The following is a 26,640-nucleotide window of genomic DNA, read 5'->3' as shown; positions in this document are numbered from 1 at the left end:
CTGGTAGCTCACCTAATCACAATAAGAGTTAATGGAAGTTTTGTCAAGAGGGGAAGAAAGCAGTGAGTAAGTGATTAAGTATGAACCAAAGTAAATCTGGAGGAGTAGATCATGAATTTATTAAATTAAGAGAATAGAATGAAAAAAAGCATAAAAGGAATAATACTGATAGGCCTGAAGGTACAATTACCAAAGACCCATGAAAATGATAATAAGTGGTCATTACTGCATCTCTTTGGTTTTGAATAAATTAATTACTATAGTCAAAAAAGTATATTCACACATTTCTTCATGAAAATGTTATGTTATGGAGACTGGAAAGCACTCTATACTGTTTGGAGGTAGTTGGGTAACTACCATCTTGTTCATGTTTTTGGAAATGAAATCTGGGGCTATAAAACTGTGTATACCCTTTGACCCAGCAATACCACTTCTAAGTTGGCATCTCAAAGAGGTCATAAAAACAGGAAAAGGACCCACATGTACAAAAATATCTATAGCAGCAATTTTTGTAGTGGCCAAGAATTGGAAATTGAGGGGGTGTCCGTTGATGCGGGAATCGCTGAACAAGTTGTGGTATATGAATGTAATGGAATACTGTTGTGCTATGAGAAATGATGGTGGACTTCAGAAAAACATGGAAAGACTTATATAAACTGATGCTGAGTGAAATGAGCAGAACCAGAACATTTTACACAGTAACAGCCACATTGTGTGGTGACTGACTTTGATAGACTTAACTCTTCTCAGCAATGCAATGATCTAAGACAACTCCAAAAATTCATGATAGAAAATGCTATCCACATCTACAGATAGAAGCATACTACTTGCTCTCCTTTTCTTTTGTTCCTTTGTTTCTTCTTTTTTTGTGGTTCCTCCCATTAGTCCTAATTCTTCTTTACATCATGACTAGTGTGAAAATGTTTAATATGAATATATAAGCAGAGCCTATATCAGTTGCATGCCATTTTGGGAAGGAGGGGGAAAGAGGAGCAGGAGAAAATTTAAAACTCAAAATCTTATGGAAGTGAATGTTGAAATTAATTATTAAAAAAAGAAAATGAAATTTGATTTTTATAGTTTCCAACATGCTTCACAGTCAATCAAGTCGTAAGTATTTATTAAGCACTTACTACATGCAAGATACTGTGTTAGGCAGAGACATATAAATAAAAAGAATTAATAATCCTTACTCCAAATGAGATGAGTTCTAACAGAAAAATAAGATGTACACAAAAGATAAATGAAGCATAAAGAACACATTAATAAATAAATACATATTCATTACATATTAGCAAAATTTTTATTTTTGTGTTTGTGTTGGAAATGCTCTCTTTTTTTGGAAAACTAATGTTGATTTCTTTAATCTTTTTTTAAATCTATTTATTTTTTGAATCTTTTTTTATTTGAGGGGGGAAGGCAGGGAATTGGGGTTAAGTGACTTGCCCAAGGTCACACAGCTAATAAGTGTGTCAAGTGTCCGAGGCTGGATTAGAACTCAGGTCTTCCCAATTCCAGGGCCAATTCCACTGTGCCACCTAGCTGCCCCAATTTCCTTAATCTTTAAAAGGCCATATTAGGAATATCCCAATAAGAAGAGAAAAAGCCTAACACCATATTGAATTCAATGCAACAAACATTTATAAAGTCCTTTCCACTTGCAAGTCACTGTTCTAGAAAATAGATATCATGAAAATGGCAAAGTTTCTGACCTCGAGGAGTTTATAGTCTAATATATGATAAGATATGTGCACCATTAAGGTAAAATACAAGCTACAATTTGAGACAGAGTTTATAGTCTAATATATGATAAGATATGCGCGCCATTAAGGTAAAATACAAGCTACAATTTGAGAGAGATCTTTAAGGTCATTTAGTTTAACCCTCTCATTTTACAGATAAGGAAAATGATAGGCTAAGTAGATTGTCCATGATCACATAGCTAATAAGTATCCAAGGCAGGATTTGAATACAGGTATTTATGATTTTAAATTTTGTAGTTTATCACTATATTCTGATGTAAAGTAACACAAGAAAATATGAGGCAGAAGGGATAAGCCTCAGCTGTGGTAATCAATGAGGGCTTTATGCAGGAGGTGGTATCTTTGCTAGGCCATCAAGCAAGAGGATATGGATGCAGAGGTGTTAAGGAAGTACGTTCTAGGCATGGGGAATGGGTGATGTTATTAGCAAAGTCACTGAAACAGTCCAGATTAAGATAAGTGACTAGCCTAGTTTGTCTGGAACATGAGCTCTGGAATGAGAATACTGTGCAGTCAGAATGAAAAGGTGGGCTGGATATGAACAAATTCTTTTATCATAAGAACTAAAAGGTATTTCTTTCATGTTTCCAGACTCCCATTTTGGTTTTGGTTTGTTTGGTTGTTGGTTTGATGTTTGGTTTCGGAGGGTTTTTTTTTGGAAGTGCAGTAGTGAAACTCTTGGAAAAAAACTCTCTTTTCAGTTTTAAAACTGAAGTACAAGAAAAAAAAGTACTAGCTCTCTCCTGAGAGAACTTGTTCTCACATGTGTTCTAGCCTTATTTCTTGATCAAAGAAAGTTCAAATAAGGAAAATGAACTGAACCTCCCCAAGCTTTGTGATTCACCTATCACTAATTTAAACAGAGCATTACCCATTCTGTTTCAAAGGCTATATCATGGAGTTGTTCTACTACATGTCTTTCAATCAGTGAATGTGGGGGTAGTTACTCCCAAGAGGTTAAGTATTAGTAGTCAGTGCATAGCAGAAGAATATATAATTTTAAAGATACCTTATGACACTTCAGTTTTCTTGGAGGAACTGTGCAGCTCATTACAACGGACAACCCCCAATCATGACTTCTTTGTGCTTTTACTGTCTAGAGTGAATTCTTACACATTTTATAGTAAGCTCATGTTTTATTACCTTTCATGTCAGAGAACAATATATCTTCTTGCTCCATTTGTCTATTGATATAATTATGGAAAGCAGAAATTCCCTAAATATTCTGAGTGTTTAATTTAGTTCATGAAGAATTCTTCACAATTAGAAGAGTCATGAGTGACCTTTTTTCTATTGAGCTAAGAAGAAAAAAAAATTCTCCTCCTAATAATTGAATCCTATAGGGCTTATTTTTACAGCACTGCAAAAGCTTTGTTAATTGACAAATCCAGTCAGTTGGTTGGTTGCGCAAAAATCTCCATTAACTGAAAGTTAACACTTACTGCAGTTTCTTTCCCTTTTGGCTTCATTTGATCTTTCTAGGACTTCTTTCTGACTGAGATGAATATGATGAACATATATAAATCAGGTTTATGAAATTCAAATAGAAATGTGACAATCCCCTTAAAATTCTCCCTCTCACAGATAAACCAGTAACAGCAAATAAGTATCCTCTCTCTAAGAGAGGCAGTATGACATAGTGGATAGAGAGCTGGCCTTTGGATGCAGGAAGACATACTTATGACACATTGTTCAAAAATGGAATTGAGATCACCAGTATGGATGAATTGGGTTCATGGTTATATTATGAATAATGCTTAGCAAGTCAAGAGAAAGAGTTACTAGGGAAAAGATGAGTCCAGTTCTCAGTGGAGCATCCAGATAAAATGGAATATTGAATAGAGCGCCATCCTTAGAGTTATAAAAACCTGGTTTCACTTACATTTCATTTTTCTTGTGCTCTATTCCTAATTCTCTAGACTTTTCCCACCACACTACAGCAGTCTTCTCTCCCTTGAAGTTCAGTCTGCCCTCAGTCTCCTTAACCTAGAAGGTCACTTTGCTCCTGTGGCAGCTGCCTCTGATTCGTTGATTCCTCATAGGATCTCCATTTTAAGCAAAGTACTCAGTCCAGCCTTGTTTTAACATCTCTCAGGGCTCATTTCCTGACTCTCTGGACTTCCTCTACATGCTCAAACATGGATATCTTTTTTCCCAAGACCCTAGGTAGCTATTTCTTGGATACTGGTGTACTCAGATATGCTTGGACATTCTACGTTATTCCACATCATTGGGAACAGCCCTTTCTCCATCAGCTTCATAACTATAACTATCAGTATCTTTAAAGCAACCTAACACTTCAGCATCTGAGGGTAGACATGATTCCTTTTTTTTTTCCAACTTTCCCATGAAATCACCTCACCTCACTAAATGAATTTACATATATATATATATATATATATATATATATATATATATTTTTTTTTTTTTAAAAAGATCTTGCTCAATGATCCTTACTTAGACTAAGTGGCACCAAAATTAACACAAGTCAATTCAGCTTTTAAAATTCAATTTGAGGGGTCATGGTAGGGGCAGGGAGGAGACAATATACTAGCTTTATAGTGTTATGATGAAAACAATATTTCCTATACTTCAGGTGTTTATGTTGAATTTCTATATTTTGACTTGATGTTATATGGACATAACCTATTTAACTATCTTATTTCAAATTACTAATAATTATTCACAATTCCACCTTACAGCAGCAATCCTCCTCTACTCCCATTCATATTCATTTGAGTATCTAAGAGGTACACTAACAGCATTGTGGGAAGGTGAATTATTGACATTATGTGAAATATTCAGGTCCTCTGTCTGCTTCCATATTGACTTTGACTTTATGAATCATTAGTCCTTTTAAAAAAATTACAGTTCACTGAAAATAAATTTAATTTGGGGTGGGGGCTTATAATTGTTATAACCATTGAACTAGTCATATATACGTGAATATATATATATATATATATATGCATATATGTGTGTATACACACTTAAGAGTTGTAGTCTAAGTCTCTTTCAGTCCCTAAATTCAAATTAATAGAGAATCCTGTTATTCCTAAAATCTGCTAAGGTTTTCTATTCATTCATATTTCTTTTCCAAGCCATTAATATCTCTGAGCTAGGTTATCTTAACCTCCTCTCCCCTCACAATTACTACAAAAATATTTTGATTGTCTTTCTTGTCCACCACTTTGAAAGTGTCACTCCCTCCCTGCTTACTTATTGATCTCAGCAACAAATTCTAATTACTAGTTTGTAGTTTCAAGGCTCTTCATCACCCCCTGTTCTAACTGCTCCCTTTGCTTCAGTTAATCAAGCTTTCTCTTAAATCTAATTTCTTCCCTTTTCTCCATTACCAGTGCTGTCTTCGATCCTCTCTATTACCACCTCTGCTTTATGTTTACTGTTTCCTGTCAATTAATACACTATGAACATCTTAATTCAGAATTTTTGGAAAAATAGCACTGACTTTAGGGTTACAAGACCTGGATCCAAATCCCATTTCTTACATTTATTTGTTGCATGATCTTGGACAAATCATTTAAATGTCTTAGTCTTCAATTTCATTCTCTATAAAATTAAATTGTTGGACTAAATGGCCTCTGAGGTCTCTTCCATCTGTTGATCTAACATACTATCCAATAATCCTAGGAGTGGAACCAATAAGTCTTCAATCAAAGCTTTAAAAATTTTGCTAAGAAAATTAACAATGTAAAGAAGATTAATGGGTGGGAAATATTTAATATATTTTCAAATATCTTAGAAGCTCTTACAACTGCAGAATTGTATTTATTGTGGGAAAAGATTTTCTTTAAACATATATCTGATTATGTCTTTCCCCCTACTCAATAAACTCCAGTTATTTATCATTGCTTGTGAAATAAAATATAAGCTCCTCTATTTCTTTTCAATATTCTTTAAATCCTAACCATAACACATTTTTTCATACTCATTGTACTCCCTCTCAAACACTCAGCTCTGGCCAAACTAGGCTTCTCTTTCAATAGAATTTGAGTTGTGGAAACTCCTTGGGAGTAAATACTGTTAAGTTTTTGTCTTGGAATACTGCATGATGGAAGAGTGCCCTGCATAGAGTCAGTATTTAATAAGTATTTAATAGAATGAATTTATCTACCAATTGTAGAAATAAACAATTGCTATGTTTTACATTGTTCAAGTCTCCATAATTAATAGTATTTCCCCTCTCTCCCCTCCTTCTCCCCCCCCATATCCACTCTGGGTGGATATAGTAAATATCTACCTCTTTTTTGACATGTGGATATGGGAGAGGACATTTATCACAAAGTTCCAGTCATCTTAAAAGTCTTGTATCTCTTCTCTTTTACATAAACCTAAATGACCTTAAGTAAAACATGATACTATGCCACATTAATCTCTCCTAGTGTCCTTGCTAGTAAAAGTCAATATCCTCTCAGCTTTTGTCTCATCGTCTTCTTGATTTGATGGACAAGCAGCATAATACAAAATACTTTGTGCTGTCATCTCTGCCTTCAAAAGAAAATCTAGCTTTTCCAAACCATCAGCCTAGATTCCTGAAACATTTTTAGTGTACTTTATCTATATCATAATCTCAGTATTGTTTGATATTTCATATGATCTGTAATAAATGGAAACTGTCCTTTGAAAGAAAAAAAACAGAAAGTTATAGGTATATGAAGTACAAAATTATTTGAGACTGAAAACTCTATAGCAGCACTGAATTGAGTGAGGAATGTTGAAGTTATTTTATATATATAATATAGAACGTGGCACAGAAGTAATTCAAAAAACAAAATCCATATAGTTACACATTGAAAAAGCCATAGAACAAAGGATTTCTTAGTTCTTGAAATAATTGGATACCCTGCTTTCCCCAACTTTAAGAAAATTAATGCTTTCTCAACTGTGGAGAAGATGGAGTTCATTTTTTAAACATATCTCTAATTATTCATACTTCTGTGTCTTATTTAAAAAAAGAAGGCCAAGGTCTCCCACTGCATCCAGGACCATCTTCAGTCATCCTGATCTATATCTTGCCACTGGACCCAGATGGCTCCAGAGGAGAAAGTGAGGCAGGTGACTTAGCACAGTCCTTCCTCACTCAAATGCAATTTACTTGCAAGTCATAGCATCACCTTCCTGATATCATGGTCCTCTTTGAGAACGAAGGACAAACAACATAAAAATATAACCATGGTGCCTGTTCCTGAGATAATAACAGTAATCAATCAATCCACATTTATTAACTGTATGTCATGTACCAGACACTGTGCTAAATGCTAAGTATACAAAAGGGGGCAAAAGACAATATTTGCCCTCAGAGAATGTACAATCTGATGCTGTGGATTTTCAGCTCTTTGATCTCTACAACTCTCTTGTCTGCACTCTCCCCCTGCAGTCTTTCTCAATGTTGGCTGCCTCAATGTCTTCCTTCAATGTCTATTTCTCAATTCTCCTTCTCTCAGTTCTGCTGTTCTCATACTCTGGGCTCTCTTCATATACATACCTAGCCTGCATATAATTGGCTAGAACTCAGGTATCTGATTGGCTGAATTCATACACTTCTGATTGGCTAGAACTTAGTCCACATACAATTGGTTCTGGTCTTAGCATATCTCCTTAGGGCCCTGAGAGTTTCCTACCTCTCCTGACCTAAATAGCAAAAGGGTGGCGGCCTGGGGCCTTAGTACCTAGTAAGTAAAGGGTGTAAATAAAGGCCCTATTGAATGGGCAGGGAAGATCTTTAATCACATTAACACCACATCTCCATGTCTTAATAAGGCATTGCAGTAGGCCTTTAAAGGAAGAATAGTAGTAGTAATCCCAATAACTCCTTTATGTAGCTCTAGCCAGTTTTAACATACGCACACACACATATGTGTGTGTGTGTGTGTGTGTGTGTGTGTGTGTATGTGCATGAAAGTCATAGAGGCAAAGTGAAATTTATACAGTGTGTATGTGTGTATACACTCATATATGCATATGTATATATGTGTGTGTGTAGATGTATATATGTGTATGTGTGCATGTATATGTACATGTGTATGTGTACATATATGTATGAATAATCTAATTTCTACATACATATGTGTATATATACTCAATGTATATATGTATGTGTGTGTATATATATACATATATATACACATATTAGTATGTATAAAAAAATCACTTTGCCTCAGTGCCTTTCATTTCATCATATATAAAATGATGAAGTTGGACTAGATGATTTGTAAGGGATCTTCCAGGTCTAAGTCTAATGTTTTATGCATCTATAGGTATCATATGTCATATAGTTCTTATAACTGGACAAAGAACCTCAATGTCTATATGTCCAGTCAAGCTATCTTTCCACTACAGCAGCCTGATTTGATCCATGCCTATTTTTATCTACCCATCTGTTGGTTCCAACTCTTTAGTGTGGTAAGTCAACAAAAAAGGGGGGATAGTTTAACAGTATATCAAATTACTGTGGTAAATTTACTTTGACTTGACTCAGTCTCCCCATTTGTTTAAGTTTCTCTACTGGATACATATGCTATTTTGCCTTCTTCAAATATAATCTTTAAATAATTCTACTAGAACAATAAAGTCAGATTTACTTTTTATTAAATTTAACAAGCAGCAAATAGAGGCACTATGGTATAGAGGAAAGTTAGTTGGCCTTGAAAAGACATGGGTTCAAATCTTTCTCTGACACTAACTGGCTTTATGACTCTGGGAAAGTCACATTTCTTCTCAGTGCTCTAGGGTGACTTTCTAAGTTTTTAAATTGCAAAAAAGGTACAAACCTGCATTGATAAATCTGGTCACTGGATCCACATGGCTCTGGAAGAGAAAATGAGGCTAGTGACCTTGCACAGCCCTTCCTCACTCAAATCAAAGTCAACTGCAAGTCATGTTATCATTTCCCTGATTTCATGGTCCTCTTTGAAAACAAAGGACAAAAACGAAAATCATTGGAGACTTCTCTATAACAATGAAATCACATGTCTAGTCCCTAGGTGGCACATCGGATAGAGCACTAGGAAGATTTTAGTTCAAATCTGGCTTTAGATTACTAGCTGTGTGTCCCTAGGCAAATCGCTCAACCTCTCTTTGTCTGTTTCATTATCTTTAAAATAAGGACAATAATAGCACCTACTTCCCAGAGGTGTTGTAAGGATCCAGTGAAATAACATTTTTAAAATATTTAGCACAACGCCTAGCACATAGTAGGTACTGTATAAATAGTATCATCATCATCATCATCATCATCATAACTACGCCTGTCAGTTAGCTGGGATTAAATTATAGGATGGTTCATCATCCTTGTTATTTTACAAAACAGGTTATCTGTCACATTCTTGTCTTCCTACTTAGGCTATGTAGTCAGGTCATTTGAAGAGTAAATGTTAATCTCTAAAAAGCAAATCTTGAAACTTGATGTCCCTCTCTACTCAAACAAATGCTTTTACCCTAGTTGCAGAGAGGAGAACATCGACCTCTGTGATATTCCCCTGATTGTCTACTCGCATTAGCAGTTAGTCTCTGAGATGTGCTACCAAAGTGACTTAGTGTTATTAGGATCCATTTCTCTGGTACCCAGAGGATTCTTGGAGGAAATGGATAGACTACACATTCCTTGTAAATCACAGGAGTGGGAATGAACATATGGAGGACTTCTAATCTCCTCTGGGGGAAGGGACAAATGCTGGATTACATTTTTTTTTCTTTTACTGCATCCATGCCTGCTGAACACATACATGATTTGTACAAGTTTCTAATGACAGAGTGAAAATCAGACATAGTGCAGGTATTATGTTAGGCTAGTTTAAAAGGTAACTTTATAAGGTATTTTTAAGAAACTAATTTTTATTTTAGGCAAGTACTTTTTTTTTTTTACACTTAAGAGTTTGTGTGGCACACAGTTATACAACCTACAGAGGCATGAAGACTATTAGATTCTCCTGTGCTTATAAAGGGGGAAAAAATTGACTCAGCAAAGCCAAAGACTGCCTGAAGGCTCTTCTAAAGCAAGCTGTTTCTTATGCAAACTCAGATCAGGGATAATTTCTTCTCTATTTGACAAACTTTAATTGTTTATTATGCGCAAAATCTTATCCCAGGTAGGAGAGATACAAAGACAAAAATGATGCAGTCCCTAGCCTCAAGACACTCCCATTTTACTGCATACTTCACAGGAATACATCAAAATCAGATAAAATATAAATTTAATAAGCATGGGTTGGTCTTATAAGAAAAAAAAAGGTGCTTTTTTGTAGACTTATAAATACTTCAATTAAAATAGAATCTAATGAATTTGGTAGCATGCCAATCAATTACTTATTTTTATAACATGGCATTTTGGGGGCAAACTACATAAGAATTTTCGTTATTCAGTTCAGCTATTAAACACCTGCTTTGTGTACTGAGGAGACAGACCGGCAAAACAAAACAAAACCCAAATACCCTTACTCTCAAGGGCCTTATATTCTATGGGAGCATATGAATGCATACATAGAAGTGAATAAAAATACACATCAATACATAAAGTCATTTTAATAGGAAGATGACACTGACAATATTGAGAGAAGAAAAAATCCTCATGTGGGCAGTGTCTCTTGAGCTGAGCTTTGTAAAAAAGCTAGAAATGCTATAAGATGGAGGTGAGGTGGAAATGCATTTTACATATGAAGAAGGAGCAAGGAACAAATGTCAGAAATGTGATGTCTATAGGGAACAGCTAGTAGCTCTGGAGTGGAGAGTGGGTGATAAAGAGCTATATGAAAGAAGACCATAAACTTTGATAGTAATCATATTGTGTAGGGGTTTAGATGTCAGGCTGAAGATTTTGCATTTTATTGTTGTTATTGCTGCTGTATTTGTCCTTTGTTTTCAAAGAGGACCATGATATCGTGGAAATGAAGACTTGACTTGCAGTTGACTTTGATCTGAGTGAGGAAAGGCTGAGCAAGGTCACCAGCCTCACTCTCTCCTCCAGAGCCATCTGGATCTAGTGACCAGATGTTCATCAGGATGACTGGAGATGACCCAGGATGCATTGGGAGACCCTGGCCCTTTTAGGCTAAAGCCTTTTCATGTACTCACTTTGAGTGAGGTAATGCCCATTCAATGAATAGGCCTCTTTAAGAAGTGAGTCAAGGGATGGCCCCTTTAATTAGAAAAAAAAAAATCAAACTAGAAGGGAAAGACCCTCAGGGCTGCTGGTCCAAAAGAAAAAGTTACGACTGACATTCACTCTATGCCAGGAGGTCCCAAAATACAGCCATTAAGTGGAGCTTGGGCAGGGACCTATTCTGGCTGTATTCTCTCTTCCTTCCTTTCACAAAACCTTAAATCCAGTTCACTTTGAAGCATTTTTTTTTGTAGGGGGAGGACAGAGAGGGGGAGGGGGAACAAGCACATACTAGAGAATTTCTGTAAACAGGTCCAGAAAAGCTACCAAACTGAAACTAATTGGGAAAATCAAGAAAAAAAAATCAAAGAATTATTTTTCAAGCCCAGGTCAGCATAGATATAGAGGGCCATAAGACAATGGGGTCTGGGTCTGGTCAGGGGCCCTACAGGCAGAGAATTCCAGCACAGGGAGAGAGTATGTATGAGGATAAGAAGAGGTCCCAGGTCAAATATAGATAAGGCTAAATTTATGTGGGGTACAAAACCAGGTGCCAAATGGGAATTCTGTTGCTCATTACCTAGTTCTAGGTCATTGATCTAGAGTTGACTGAGGAGTGGACCTAGACCTAGGGGTTGGTCAGTCAATGAAAATTTAATAAGTACCTGCAACGTACCAGGCACTGCATTAAGAACTGGGGATACAAATAACAAAAAGGAAAGATAATCTTTGCCTCCAAGGAACTTACAATCTAATGAGGTGAGACAGCACACAAAAAGATGCCGAAAAGAGGGAAAGGCCCCTTTGTGAGTCATGGAGTCAAGTCCACAGCAGTACAGATGATGGGAAATGAATACATGACTGGCCTGGTAGCTAGCTTTAATGGAGGCCTTGGGAGGAGTTCTTTGCTTCACCCTCCAGCTTTCCAGTCAAAGAGTCAGAGCATATTTAGGGTCCTGATAAGGTATAAATACCAAGGCTAATTCAGTCTAACAGGAGGATGGATTTTCTGTTGATGTGGTTTCTTGGGGCCATGACGGAGTCCAGTCCGAAGGAGTAGAGCTCATGGAAATGAATGGGTGGAATTCTAAGATGAAGAGCATCTCGAGCCCTTGGCTGAGTGCCTAGCAAGGAGACGTTCAGAAGTAACAGAAGAGCCAAGTCACACTGCCAACTTTCAACCCACTCTGAAGTTCGCGAAAGAATAACCAGCACAGAGATCTCAGACCAAAGGGAAACCTAGAATTCTATCATTCTGATTCAGCAGAACTTTCCAGCTGGATGATAACGACTGAGTCCAGTAGCAGTCTACTGAAACTCCAAACTCAGACCCCAACGTAGGCCAGGAACTTGCAGAGTCCAGACAGGAGGAGGAGAGATGGGAGCATCAGAACTTGGTCTGCATCAGAAAACTTTGGAATCCACTGAAAACTTGCAGGATTTCCAGGCTGAGCTGTCCCTAAGATCCTGGAATAGCACAATGCTCAATACCCCCAGGAAGTAGCACCTAGACCAACCCAGATATTTGCTCTAGGACTGAGTAGAATTTGGCCCTAATATCAAAGCCAAAGTCAGAAAATAAGCTGAAAGAATGATCAACCAGAAAAAAAGATCCCATAAAAAGTTATTATGGTGAAACTGATGCTTAAGACACAAACCCAGAAAAAGAGAATGACTCTAAGAAATTTCAAAGCAAAGCCTCAAAGAATAATATAGCTCGAACACAAATGCAACTAGGATCCTGGAAGAAATGAAATAAGGGGAGAGGGAGATTGTCATTAACTGTCATAAAAGAAGTCTATTTAGGCAAAAGGCTGGGAACAGTTCTGTTATGTCTTGATCTTTTTAAAAAAATAATAGAAAGGGAAAGGAAGAAGAAAATGATGGGGAAGGGGAGGAGGGAAGATGAAGGTCAGGGAATTTCTCATAATCTGGTTATAGTGCAAATACAAGTATAAATACATGCTCGCAGGCTTGTGTGCATACACAAACACATGTACACACACGGGAACAGAATTGTATCTCACTCAACAGGGAAACAGGAGGAAAAGGGGAGAAGGAAGACTGACCAATAAGAAGGAGGATAGATTAAAAGAGAGATTACTCCTAAGTAAAAGACACTCTCACAAAAGGATATACCAATTATATTTATAGCTTTTTTTAGTATTGTCAAATACTTTAAAACACCCTATAAATTGGAGAATTCTTGAATAAGTCATGCTATTTCAATGTGATGAAATACTATTGTGCTATGATTTCAGTGGAATCTACAAAGACTTATCTGGACTGATGCAGAGTAAAATGAGTAAAACCAGGAGAAGAATTTATACAATAATATTGTAATGATAAACAACTTTGAAACACTTGAAATCTCTGATATTCAACATAAAAACCAACCAACCATGATTCTAGAAGGCTCATAATAAAATATTCTGTCCCCTGAAAGGTGGAAGACTCAGTACAGAAGAGAATAAGACATTTTATATATGTATATGTGTGTGTGTGTGTATGTATATCTCACTTTGTGCCCCATTTCGTGTTTTCTTCACCAAGATACTGGAGTGGTTTGCCATTTCCTTCTCCAGCTCATTTTACATATAAGGAAACTGAGGCAAATATGGCTAAGTAACTTGCTAGTAAGTATCTGTGGCTGGATTTGAAGTCAGGTCTTCCTGACTCCAGGACCAACAAGCCAAGGAAGTACAAACTTGAACCTGGGACTTTAGACCATTAATCCATCCTGATAGTTTTAGATTTTCTATAAACATCTACTTATTAGTGTTCTAAAATGTGAGATGTTTGACCAATGACTAACAAATGGACATGCTACTAAATCATATAAATCTTGAAATTCTTACCATCAATGGCAGCAGAAGACAAAAGGAAGATGTAATTAAATGGAAGAACAGCTCACAGGTTCTCCTGTGGAGAAGTAAAGAAAGAATTTGGTTTTAGTTTATGTCCAAAGCCAAGAAGGAACATAATTTTATAGAACATTTGGTCATTGTATTTTTTTTTCAAGTTTTACATTAGCTCTTTTCATCTAATTTTGCATACAGATACAATAAATATTTTTTTCTTTTTTTTATTAAGATTTTTTATTTTTTAGTTTACAACACTCAGTTCTGAATGATTTTGAGTCCCAGATTTTCTTCCCCTCTCCCTCCCCAAGATAGCATGGAATCTGATATATATTCTACATATAACTTTGCATTAAACTTATTTACACAGTAGTCAAGTTGTAAAGAAGAATTATGACCAATGCAATGAATCATGAGAAAGAAGAAAAAAAAAAAACCCAGAGGAAAAGAGCAAATAGTTTGTCTCAATCTGCATTCAGATGCCATAGTTCTTTCTCTGGATGTAGATAGCTCTCTCCATCATGTGTCCTTTGGAGCTATCTTTGAACCTCGTATTGCTGAGAAGATTGAAGTCTATCAAGGTTAGTCATCACAGAACCTATTGCAGTGCTCATGATTAATGTGTGTGTGCGTGTGTGTGTGCGCGTGTGTGCGCGCGCGTGTGCCCATATGTGTGTGTGCGCCCATATGTGTGTATACATATATATAAATAATTTTAGCTTATCTTTCAACTTCTTTTGGAGAGGATGGATTCTATGAATAACTTGAACCACTTCTCCAAACGAAATCAACATATACTTTGATAACTGGTGACTGCAATACAAAATTGGGAACAAGAAAGATTTGTGAAATATGTTGAAAAATATGGTTCTAAAATAAGGCATGAGAGATATCTAAAAACTTAGACTCAATAAAAGGTTCACACTTAAATATCATAAATTCAATTAATCAACCAATCAATAAGAATTTATTAAGCTCCTGCTGTGGGCTGGTACATCAGTAAGGCAAGATTCATGCCCTGGAGGATAACCATGAACATGCTTGTATGGTTCAGAATTGCAAAGCATGAAAATCTCTCTAGGTAATGAAGAGGTTTGGGGTTGAGAGGTGCTCGACACCCCAAAGTACCGACACACCAGGTCCTGCCAAAAGAATTTGACTCAAGCCTTCTCAGCCAAGGGAAAAGACAAAGTTTATTAAGGGTTAGCCATATAGGTCTGCCCCAAGAGATCCCACCCTTTGTGACAAGCGGGCCAGATCAATCTGAGCTAGATTGGATCTGAGCACCTTCATGGAGGCAAAATGGAGATTATATACACAAAGATTGTGGGAGGGATTGAGGGGTGGTCTGGGGTGACTAGAGGAGGGTTTTAGGGAGGGACTTGAGGAGGAATCTAAGAAGGAGCTTGATGGGACTGAGATGAGGTCAGACTCCAGGGTGGGAAATAGCAGAAGACTACATGGAGACATACAGACAATAGAGGGCGGGGGTAACAGAGCTAGGGTATAGATATTTTGATCAGGATTAAGTGATCAGAAAACAGCTGGACAAAGAGGGCTAGGCTAGGCAGAGACTTGGGCCCAAAGATAATGCAAGGCCTTTAGGGGAAGGCCAGATCCAGTTGGAAGACCCTAGAGATTGTGCCCTCATCAGTAGAAGGCAGGGGAAGTGTAACACTTATTTAGGCACCAAAGAATCAAATCCCAGAACCAATAATTCCAATTCGATATAGCAGTAATTGTATTCCAGAATCAGTAAGCCTGTGTCAATGTAGCAACAAGGAGATTAAAAGACAGTATTATAGCAAAGAGGAAAGTCATCTTGTAACCTTCCCCCCCCACCCCCAACCTGGGCCTTCCCATAAACAATCACTCAGGAATCCTAAGTGTTTGCTTGGCTGTGTCCTCTCCCCGCTCAGTCCTCTGGTCCGGAGCTCTCTGGTCTCCACTCTCCCCTCAGCACTCTCTTCTGCAGCTCTGGACTCAGAGTTCTTACTCCTTCTCCTTGGGCTGAATACTGAAGTCTGGCTTCTCTTAGGACTTCTGAATTCTCAACAGCTACCTTCTGGGTGTATATGTTCTTTTTTAGGGCCCGAAGGCTTCACTTCCAATAGGCAAAAGAGTGTGGGAAAGATCTTTAATCACTGATTGGCATTACAAAGGTATGGACCAGCCTCTCTTAACTGGCCCCACCTGAGGCCTATTGAATGGGTGGGAAAGATCTTCAATCACACTATCACCACAGCTGGTCACTATAGCAGGTGTTGGGACTGGAAAGGCAGTTTGATTTGGTGCAGAGGGCACTGGAAGTGGAGTTAGGTTTAAATCTTGTCAATTACTACTTGTCTGAGCCTAGACAAGATATTTACTTTCTCTGGCCCCAATTTCTCATGTTTAAATAACACAACAACCTTTAAAGTTCCTTTAATATATGTCTATGATCTTCTGATTCTTCAATCAAACCTCAAACAGTCCCTGTTCTCAAGGAGCTTACCTTTTCTCAAAAGAGACACTATGTATAGTATGCATGTGCCTGTGAACATAATGAACAAATATACATAGAGAATAAAAGCAAAACAAATACAAGATAGTTAAATAAAAGATAAATAGAGAAGGAAGGCAAAAGAGCATAAAGAAATTAGGCATGGAAAACATCAGATAATATTGTTAAAAATTAATGTGACAAATTTCACAGACTGGAAATGGATGTATGAAATCATTTCTGAATCAACTCTTTGTATATAATATAATCACTGTTTTTCTTTAGTCAAAAGTCAAATTAATTCAATGCTAAAAAACAACAATAAGAAAATGTGTGTTAAATTTCCTTGAAAAATAGAAAAACACAAAAATTATTTGAAGGCCTTTGTTTATTAATATAACGTAAAGATAAAATAGAGAAATAAATGTTCACCATAGGTGTTCATCACTGCTATGGAGATTCAGCTTAGGGTCCAAGTTGAGAGGGATTCCTTGTTGATATTGAAGTCCTTTAGACATTCCTTCTTGTGGATGAAATGATATTGATTGCATCAGGCTCTAATAACGTTAAAGAACCTCCTAAATTGGATCTATAATCATAACTACCTACATAGGAAAAACCATGTGGATGAAAAATATGTGCTATCTGGAATACTATTAGTAGTTGTATGGACAATCTATAAGGCTTATGTACACTGTCCTGATGGAAAATAACATAGAAAAAGATAGCAAATTACAAAAACATATAAAGTAAATCCAAACATTAGGAAATGGGGGGCTGAGGGAGAAAAGAAATGCTTCACGCAATATGGGAAATTTGATGAAGCTTAGGGATTCTAAGAGGCAAAGGCAAGCAACAGTTTTTTTTCTGGTATGGAGATCATTCATTTTAAAGATTTGGTCATAGCAGAAAGCTGGAAAACAATTTTTACAACCAGTTTCCCAGATAAAGGCCTAAATATGTAGAGCACTGAGTCAAATTCATAAGAATAGAAATCATTCCCCAATTGGTAAATAGTCAAAGGATATGAATAGGCAGTTTTCAGATGGAGAAATTTCTAAGCCACCTATAGTCATATAAAAATGCTCTAAATCACTATTGATCGGAGAAATGAAAATCAAAACAATTCTGAGGTACCCCCTCACACCTGTCAGATTGACTAACATGACAAAACAGGAAAATCATAAATGTTGGAGAAGATCTGGGGAAATTGGAACACTAATGCATTGTTGGTGCAGTTGTGAACTGATCCAACGATTCTGAAGAGCAATTTGTAACTATGCCCGAAGGGCTATAAAACCATGCATATCTTTTAACCCAGCCATACCACTTCTAGGTCTGTATCCCAAAGAGACCATAAAAAATGGGTAAAGGACCCAAATGTACAAAAATATTTATAGTAGCTGTTTTTGTAGTAGCTAAGATTTGGACATTGAGGGGATGCTCATCAATTGGGGAATGGCTGAACAAGTTGTGGTATATGAATGTAATGGAATACTATTGTGCTATAAGAAATAGTGAGCAAGAGGACTTCAGAAAAACATGGAAAGACTTACATGAACTGATGCTGAGTGAAGTGAGAAGAACCAGGAGAACATTGTACACAGTAACAGCAACATTGATGATGACTAACTTTGACACCTACCTCTTCTTAGCAATGCAAGGATCTAAGACAACTCCAAAAGACTCATGATGAAAAATGCTTCCACATCCAGAAAAAGAACAGTGGAGTCTGAATGCAAATAAAAGCATGCTATTTACTCTCCCTGCCCCCCACCTTTCCCTCTCTCTCTGTGTTTCTTCTTTCTCATGGTTCTTCCCATTAATTCTAATTCTTATTTACAACATGACTAATGTGAAAATATGTTTAATGTGAATGTAAAAAAAATATCCAATGATGAGAATGTCATGTACAGGACACAGAATATGATATCGTTTATGAGCTTTTATTTGACTATGAACTCTCTCTTCTAAGTCTCTGTCTCTCTATTTTCATGCCCAGCCTCTTCTCATCTACAATCCCTCCCTCATCCTTCCCTGAGACACTAGAGCTAGTATAACATTAAGGCAGAATTCATGACTTCGAAGAAAATCACGAGCATGCCTGAATGGTTTGGAACCACAGGATATAAGGAATTCTCTAAGTAGAAGGCAGAGAACTTGAAGCATTTATTCAAGCTCTAAAGTAGCAGACCCAGGGACCAATGTCCCCAATTCGATATCTTGGCCAAAACCTTCTAGATCCGATAAGCCCGCCTCACAATAGTAACCAGAAGGTTACAGAAAAATACTATGGCAGCAAGCCAAACCATACTTGTGCTTCCCCCCCAATGCTAGGTCCTACCTGTAAGAAGATCCCTCAAGGGTCCCAAGCTCCTGCTCAGTGCTCTCTGGTCTGTATGCTCCTGGAAGCTGGTTCTAGGGTCAGTCCTCAATTTCTGCTCCACCTAATCCTGAGTTTCTCCAGCCTCTGCTTCTCCTTCAGCTTCTTCTGCTCCTCAGCTTCTATGGCTTCAGCTTCTGCTGATACTGCTTCTCCCTTTCCTGCTTCCAGCATGTCTGCTTCTCCAAGCTCTGTTCTTTCTTTTTATACAGTCCTTAGCCATCATCCAATTGACTAGAATTTCATCTGAGTGACCAGTTCTTAGGCACATACTATTGGCTCTAGTCTTAGCAACTCCCCTTAGAGCCCTGAGGGCTTCACACCCACATGGGTTTAGCACCTAGTCACTAAGGGTTTGGAGCCTACTTAGGAGCAAAGGTTTAATTAGACCTCCCTTCACTGGCCCCACCTGGAGCCCCACCTGAAGCCTATTCAAATGGGGAGAGGGGTTGGGGGGAATCTTCTCACTTACTGATTGCCTTTACAATTACAAAACTTGTTCCCTAAAAAACTTTGATTCTTAACTTATTCTGAGGGTCTGAAGGACATAGAAATAGATAGGGCATAGACCTTGCTCTAGCAGTTCACACTCAAAATGGTGGAGGGAATGACATTTATGAAATATGAAACTATGAAGTATGTGGTAAGTGGAAAGGAGAGACCTGAGCAAAGTGCTGTAAGAAATTTGTGGAGAAAGCTGACTTTCAGCTTGAATTTCAGGCAAGACATCATAGAGAAATTGGAAATGAATGAGAGAAGGGACTTCAACAGACCTAGACAGGATTAAGAGTAGAAGACTTGAGTTCATTCCAGGTAACATGGACAGCATGAGCAAAGGCGTGGAGATAAGAAAGGGTGGCATGGAGATAAGAAAGGGCAATTTTAGAACAAGATGAAGTTAGTTAGAGAGAAGTTAGAGGAAGTTAAAGGGGAGGGGAAGGGATGGGGAGGGGAGAGGAGAGGATGAGCTGAGAGGGTAAAGGAGATAGAAGAATCAAAGATGACAAGTGATCTTGGGTGACTGGAAGGAGGGCAATAAGATGTTATTAACAGAAATTAAAGAAATTAATAAATTGAGGCAGATTTGGAAGAGAAAACTGCAACATTCAATCTGGGACATTTAGCTCAGGTTATTGGTAGATGAGATTGGGGAAACCCAATAGGCTATTAGAAACATGGGACTGAAACTCTGGGCAGAGCTTACGGGTAGATATATCAATTTGGTAATCATCTGCCATTATTGGGTTAGGGATAGCAACTAGATCTGTGATTTCATTGGTATAAGGATGTTCCTGGTGAAGAAAGTCCCTCTACCATTGCAAGTTAGCATCTTCTCTGTAACTAATAGAATTGAACCCCAGCTCTCTATCCACCTGCTATACTTCTTTTGGCATAATGGAAGAGAATCATCACCTTCAGCAATAATTAAGTGGGTTTTTTTCTTATATCACATTGTTTTAGATGCTTACAAATCAAGTTCAGCACAATCTTTGGAAGTACATATAAAAGAACCAAGGGATAAATTGACAACAAGTAGTCATTTGAATTTTAGAGGAAGGAATCACCATTTTTTTTCCCAATTAGTCATAATGCTAACTAGGAAATGTATCTCTGAGTAGTTTTAACATTTTTTCTCACAAGAGCTCTGATTTTGCACCTCTCCTTTACTGATATGTAATTTTTCTCTAGGGTAATGACAGCTAGTTCCAAGTAGCTGTAAAATATTTTTGAAGATTCCCCATAGGGACATGCTCTTGAATTCTATATTGCATTTTGTGCAAATGGGTATGTTTCTTATCATATTCCTTCCTTCGTACCACATGACTGAGTGGTAGGATGAATTTTTCTTGGAAGTACAAAGCAAGTAAAACTACGACGTGAATGGAACAGTTTTGTTTGCTTGTTTCACTGAATTGAGCTCAAAGAGACAATATAAAACATGGTGTCCCCCACTTTAATTTTTTTTTCTCTGCTGGATAGTTAGAGCTGGAATTTGTGCTTGGCTGTCAGACATGTTAACTAGGGGAGGAAGAATACACAGCTAGGAACCAACTTCCATCAAATCCTTCTTTGTACAAGATGATGTCTTACAAGTGGCAGATTAAAAATATTTATGATGCTAATTACTCAGAAGTGAATACTCATGAGAACCAGTATTGAAGAACATACTCCTCGTAGTGGTGATTCACTTTTTTGGAACTCAGGATTCTGTACATATTGAAATCACTGCTGGAGAGTGCCATATAGCCTAGTGGAAAATGAATAACTTTGTAAAGGAGGTGTTTGCAGTTTGAGCAAATAATATGACACAGCTAAAAGAGAATTATCCAGAAATTCAATCATGCTTTATGATGGTTAAAGAGGCATGAGAAGAAATAAACAACAAATCATCCTACAGCAATATGGTGTGGTGGGGGAAGGGAGGGGGAAATCACTCTTGCTTGTAAAGACTCTGGTTGATGCTCAACCCTGGGGTCATTCTGTTCTCTGTTCCTTGAACCTAGAGAATTACAAAGGTACCACTGAACACATTTATCTGTGGTGACAAAGCAATTCACAGAGAAGGGACAAAGCACAATCCCATGGCATTTTAAACAGGTCAATGAAATAGCAACAAGCATCTAGAAATTGTGATTTAACAGTAATGATCAAGAAGCCAGGGGAGGGCACACTATGCAGGGCAGGGAAGCTCTCTGGCAGGATTACAGGTTTATGTGTTTGGTCTGGAGAGCATTTAAAAAATGGAGGCATAAAATGGGTATTCACTAATGGCTCATCATGTGCTGTTGAGGCACCACAAAAACAGACAATTAAACAGATATGGGGCTAGAAAGTGGAAACAAATAAACCTGGGTTTGAAAGGAAGGAAACAAGTATTAATTGATTACTCTGTGCCAGGCACTGCCCTAACCACACACATATTAACTCATTTGATCCTTTACTAATCATAAACTCTTTCCTGGACCCGTTCTACTGGATAGACACTGAATGTCTTCCTTTCACATGTAATTGCTTCACAAAAGGACAGATAATTACATCCTTGGCCCAACAAAACAACAACAGCTATGATGATGAGTAGAGCTCTGGACTTGATACTGAGAAGCTCTGGATACAAATCTCATATCTGATGGAAACTTATCATGTGACCTTGAGAAAGGCATTTAACCTGTATGAAGCTCAGTTGTATCTATAAAAAGGAATAATAATAACAGTAATACCTACATCACAAGGATATATTGAGGCTTAAATGAGATAATACATGCAAAGTACTATCCAAACCTTAAAGCACCATATGAACACATCTATTATCATTCATTGAAGGTGGTATAGTTTTCAGGAGGTTTAAGGTGCTCAAATTATTCTCTCTCTCTCTCTCTCATTTTTCTTCTTCAAAAGGGTCCCACATAATGTTGTGTTCTTACTCAAATTTCCAGCAATTTAAAATCTCTATCAATAGAGTCCTCTGATTTGGACAGTATGATAAAACCTGAGTGTCATGATTTGAGTCTAATGGTACATGGGGAAAAAGACTGGATTCACTAGAACTGACCAGGTAGATAGGTTTTATGGGCTTTTATTTTGGTAGGCGGTCTTTTCCTACTGGAGTTTTATATCACCTTTAATGAAGTGTGCAGCTTTTAGGAGAGACATATAGAGAAGTGAAGGGGAAAAAAAAGAAGGCTTTCCCAGATAATCTGAGTAACCTAGTTAACCCTGGACAGAATAGGACTACAAATATTAGAAACTATTTTCCCTTATACCTAGTAAGCTACAAAGTCTCATTCCAATCAACAATTTCTCACAACACTAACTCAAATGACTTACTTGACACTGGTCTGCCTGTAGCTCCATTATTAGAGTAAAACATCAATTTGTCTATCTCTGTTTAAACTCTTCTCTCTGTCTCTCTGTGTGTCTGTCTCATTCATCCTCTCTCTCTCTTTCTCTCTCTCTCTCTCTCTTTCTCTCCACTCCCCGTCTGTCTTTCTGGTTTTGATTCTCTGTCTCTCTCTGTCTCCATCTATCTGTGTCTGTCTCTCTCCCTCTCTAGCATCTTCTATAAAGTAACTTCCACCATTCCCGCTTGGACTTCTTGTCCAGGCCCCAGAGAGTAACTGACTACTGATCCCCTTATGGTTCTAGGGATAACCCTGAAGGAGTAGTGGTTTCTAATACTATTGCATATAAGCCCCCATTATTGTGCTTCCTGTTGATCACTAGCCAGATTTAGATGGAGCAGATATAGCAAGGTCAGTTGTTCCAAAGAACAATCTTCCTAAACTGGGGACATACAGTTTACTTGTACAACTAAACACATTGGGGGGGGGGATTGATTTGAACTTAATATAAAGGTAGTATGTCATGTTTAGGGAATGTATGTGTCAAAGGTATAGTTCACAGTTTCTGGTTACCGGATGTCCTTTCCTCTCTTCAATGTCTCCATGAGTTTTCCCTTAGGCATAGCTTTGTTAGGCTCTCGTAATAAGGGCCTTTGTAGAGTCCATAACCAAGTCTCCACAGTGAAGGGTCACAATACCACCATACCTTGGTGAATGTTCCATATCCATCTTCAGACACATCCTCTACCTTCAGTCACTGCTAGTCATGAGGCCATTGCTATGGATTCTACTTGTTGGTTGGGGAGGAGAGTAAATAGAGAGAAACCATTTCCCCCAAAAAATACCCAGGTAATCCTTTCTGAGGAATCTTTTACCATCGAATTTGGCCAACATTAGGCTAATTGGCTCTCAAAAATACCTTGCTGTTTTTATATAATAGCCAAAGATTTGCCTGGTTCAGTCAATCACAACATACTTTCTGTGTGGCAGTTTCTTTTTATTAAATGACCAAAGAACTTTATTCATTTCAAATTAATGACTTATTTGCAGCTTTTTATACTTTTGATCGATTCAATATAATTTTTGAGGTTTCTGTGATTTATTGGGTTGAGGATGGGATACCACCCTTATATATAATCTATCATTCTTATGATATGCTTATTGGTCTGCCATCTATGTGAATATTCATAAATGCTCAGTTTTGGTTTGCAAGGAATGATAAATGCATTCTGAGGAGTCAGACACCAGTCATTTTCAGTTTATGAGCTTTCATGGATGGAGTTGACTTGACTTTGGTTGGCATTGGTTCATATGGGTAAAACTGCGTCATCAACTTTTAATCTCTCTTATTGGCCATCTTACACTCTGGCTGGTTCATTAGTTCCTCCTATCAGTTAGCTGTCCAACATTTCAAAAATTGATGCATATTTCTTGAGCCATAAGACTAACAGGGATATTGAGCCCTGTGGTACTTTTCCACAGGAGGATTAAAGTTGTCATTACAATTCTAATCATTACCTGTTGATTGAGACTTGGATGCAAGCTTTTTCCAGTTATTGGTTCCTTGGACATTTACTATTTCTGATTTGTGAGCCATGGTTTAGAATTTGAAGTCTTTTTCTAGGTTAAAGGATTTTAAGGGATACAGATTTGCATTAAATGGGTTTCATTCTACATAGACTTTCCTATAAAATTGGAATTTAAAGTTAAATTTTATGGATTTAAAACCATGAAATCTAATCCTAATAAAAAAATTTAGAAACTGCTCCAGGACCAGAGTTTTATGCAGCTGCAGAATCGAAGTTAATGGAATAGAAGTATGAAGTAAAGCTTACCCCTTTTTCTTCTCTTTTTAGGTGAAGCATTCAGTCTCCTATTACCTAGCAATTTATAATATTTCTCCCTACATTTCTTTTCTTCCTATGCCACATTCAGTTTTTACCTGTTAGGGATAGGTATTTTTTAGCTTGATGCAATGTGCCTTGTATAGTGCATAGTAATTATATTGTCACCCGAGGCAGCTAGATGGTTCAGTGGATAAAGTGCTGGACACCCAGGTCAAGAAAACCTAAATTCAAAACTAGCCCCATATATTTGCTAGTTGTATCACCCTCAGCAAATCACTTCATGTGCCTCAATCTCGGTTTCCCCTTTTGTAAAATGGAGATAATAATAACACCCTCCTCCCAGGGTTGTTGTGGGAATAAAATAGGATATTTACAAAATACTTTATAAGTCTTAAAACATGATATAAATGTTGGTCATTATTGTTAATTATAGAAAGAATGTAGAAGAGGGAGAATATTAAATAGAAACTAAAGCAAAAGGGATTATAATTTAGCACTGACTTCTAAAGCTACTAGCACCTTATCCTTGCTTCATAATATCAATTTACTTGTGCAGTCAGATAAGCAAAGACATTTCTGGAGAATTTCTATCCCCTGATTTTTGGCACATTTACTAAAGTGCTAACCCATTCAGTGGTATCACAGGAACCTAATTGGCCAGCATTTCAGAGTTCTTCAAGGACTTCACAGCTATTACAGCAATTGCAAGGTACACAAATTCCTCACGATACATCACTTGGCTTGTGTTTCCCTACTTTGCTCCTTTCTTCCATGACATAGATATGGATCTGGATTTTCATGGTGGGGAGGTAGGATTGAGAGATGTTGTTGTTGTTCTCTGGCCATTTAGTACAACTTCTGTATCTGTAGCTATGTTTCCTAAACTTTAATTACTAGACATAGCACCTTAAAGAGTGGACTGTGCTAAGTCTATGCATTCAGGTTCAGGGTCACTCTCATATCTTCAAGTCACACCTGCTATCAGGAGAATGCCATTATTATACAGTATGAAAAGAACACTAGAACATTAAATTGCTTGATTGCAGCTTATATAAGTTGCAGAATAGGTAGACAAATATTGTTAGTTTCCCACGTGATGGCCATATCTTCCTTCCCACCTTTGAAACTTGAATGAGCTGAGTACTTCCTTGGTGCTAATAATGAAAACAAATGCATGCAATGCTTGGGCCCCTCAAGCACTGCTAGTCATGAGATCAAGTCTCAAGCCTAGTCCCTTTACAAAGTACATCATGAGCTGTCTGTGAATTTTTAATTATTCTTCCAGCAAATAAGACCCTATATCAAGTAGCTGCAAGTAGATCCATAGCATATAAGATACGTAAGGGAGGGAGAAAGATACGTTAAAATTCATCTCCTGCTTATTTCTTTTGGCCATCGTGATAGAAGAGATTCTCTGTTATGTGGATACAGGGCAGCTGAATCTTTCACCAAGCTCCAAAGAATTACTTGGGTTTGTTTTTCTTCTATAAAGGTAAACCAGTTCCATTGAACAGGCTGGTCAATGTTGTAGCCAAGCTTCCACCCACCTGCAATACTCCATATCTTTCTCTCTCCTTAAATGTCTCAGGACAATGTTACCTTTACAAATCACTGCAGATTATTTCATTAGTTCTGATGGCTTCAGTGGGTTTTGCTACTGATAATACTCACAATAGCTGGTGTTCATAAAGGATTTTGTATTTCATAAAGTACTTTATGTACATAATATCATGGATCCTCACCACAGCAGTGTGAAGTAGATAGTACAAGATATTTTTACCCTCTTTTTGCAGATGAGGAAACTGAGAGTAAAGGGAAGGTAATAATGATAACTAATATTTATATAGTGCTTAGTGTGCATCTAACATTGCGCCAAGCTCTTTGCAATTATTATCTCATTTGATTCTCATAACAACTTTGGTAGGTAGGTACTTTTATCATACCCATTTTACAAATAAAGTATCTGAAACAAAGACAGGCTAAATGACTTGCCCAGGGTCCTACAGCTAATAAGTAACTGAGACCCAATTTGAACTCAGTTCTCTCCTGACTATAGGCCTGGCACCTATCTGCCCCCAAAATTAAACAACTTTCTATTGTCAAATATTATAACTGTTTTTGAGAATTTAGACTATCATAAGGAAGAGGGGATCAAATTTTTCTACTTGTACTCAACAGGTAAAACAAGAAGAATTGGGTAGAAATTTCAAAAAAAAAGGTAAATTTAAGCTTGCTCTCACACATTTCCCCCCTGATAATTAGTTATACAAGCATAGAATGTGCTCCTTCATTTTGCTTGGGCTTAGTGATCAAATGACTGGTATGACATTTCGGGAATATAATTGCC

The 26,640-nt window shown here is 37.3% G+C and overlaps 1 protein-coding gene across 1 annotated transcript in view; it reads right to left on the bottom strand.

The window, feature by feature from the left end:
- LOC118834624 (peptidyl-prolyl cis-trans isomerase A-like) overlaps nt 1-24,043 on the bottom strand; it is a 49,479-nt gene extending 25,436 nt beyond the window's left edge. The window contains exon 1 of the mRNA XM_036742072.1: nt 23,965-24,043. Within this exon, the coding sequence (XP_036597967.1) occupies nt 23,965-24,043 (79 nt within the window). The remainder of the gene's footprint in view (nt 1-23,964) is intronic.
- Between the last annotated feature and the right edge of the window lie 2,597 nt (nt 24,044-26,640).

The sequence above is a fragment of the Trichosurus vulpecula genome, chromosome 1 (assembly GCF_011100635.1).
Source record: "Trichosurus vulpecula isolate mTriVul1 chromosome 1, mTriVul1.pri, whole genome shotgun sequence".
In the NCBI taxonomy this organism is placed as follows: Eukaryota; Metazoa; Chordata; class Mammalia; order Diprotodontia; family Phalangeridae; genus Trichosurus; species Trichosurus vulpecula.
This window is presented reverse-complemented; position numbering and strand designations above follow the sequence as displayed.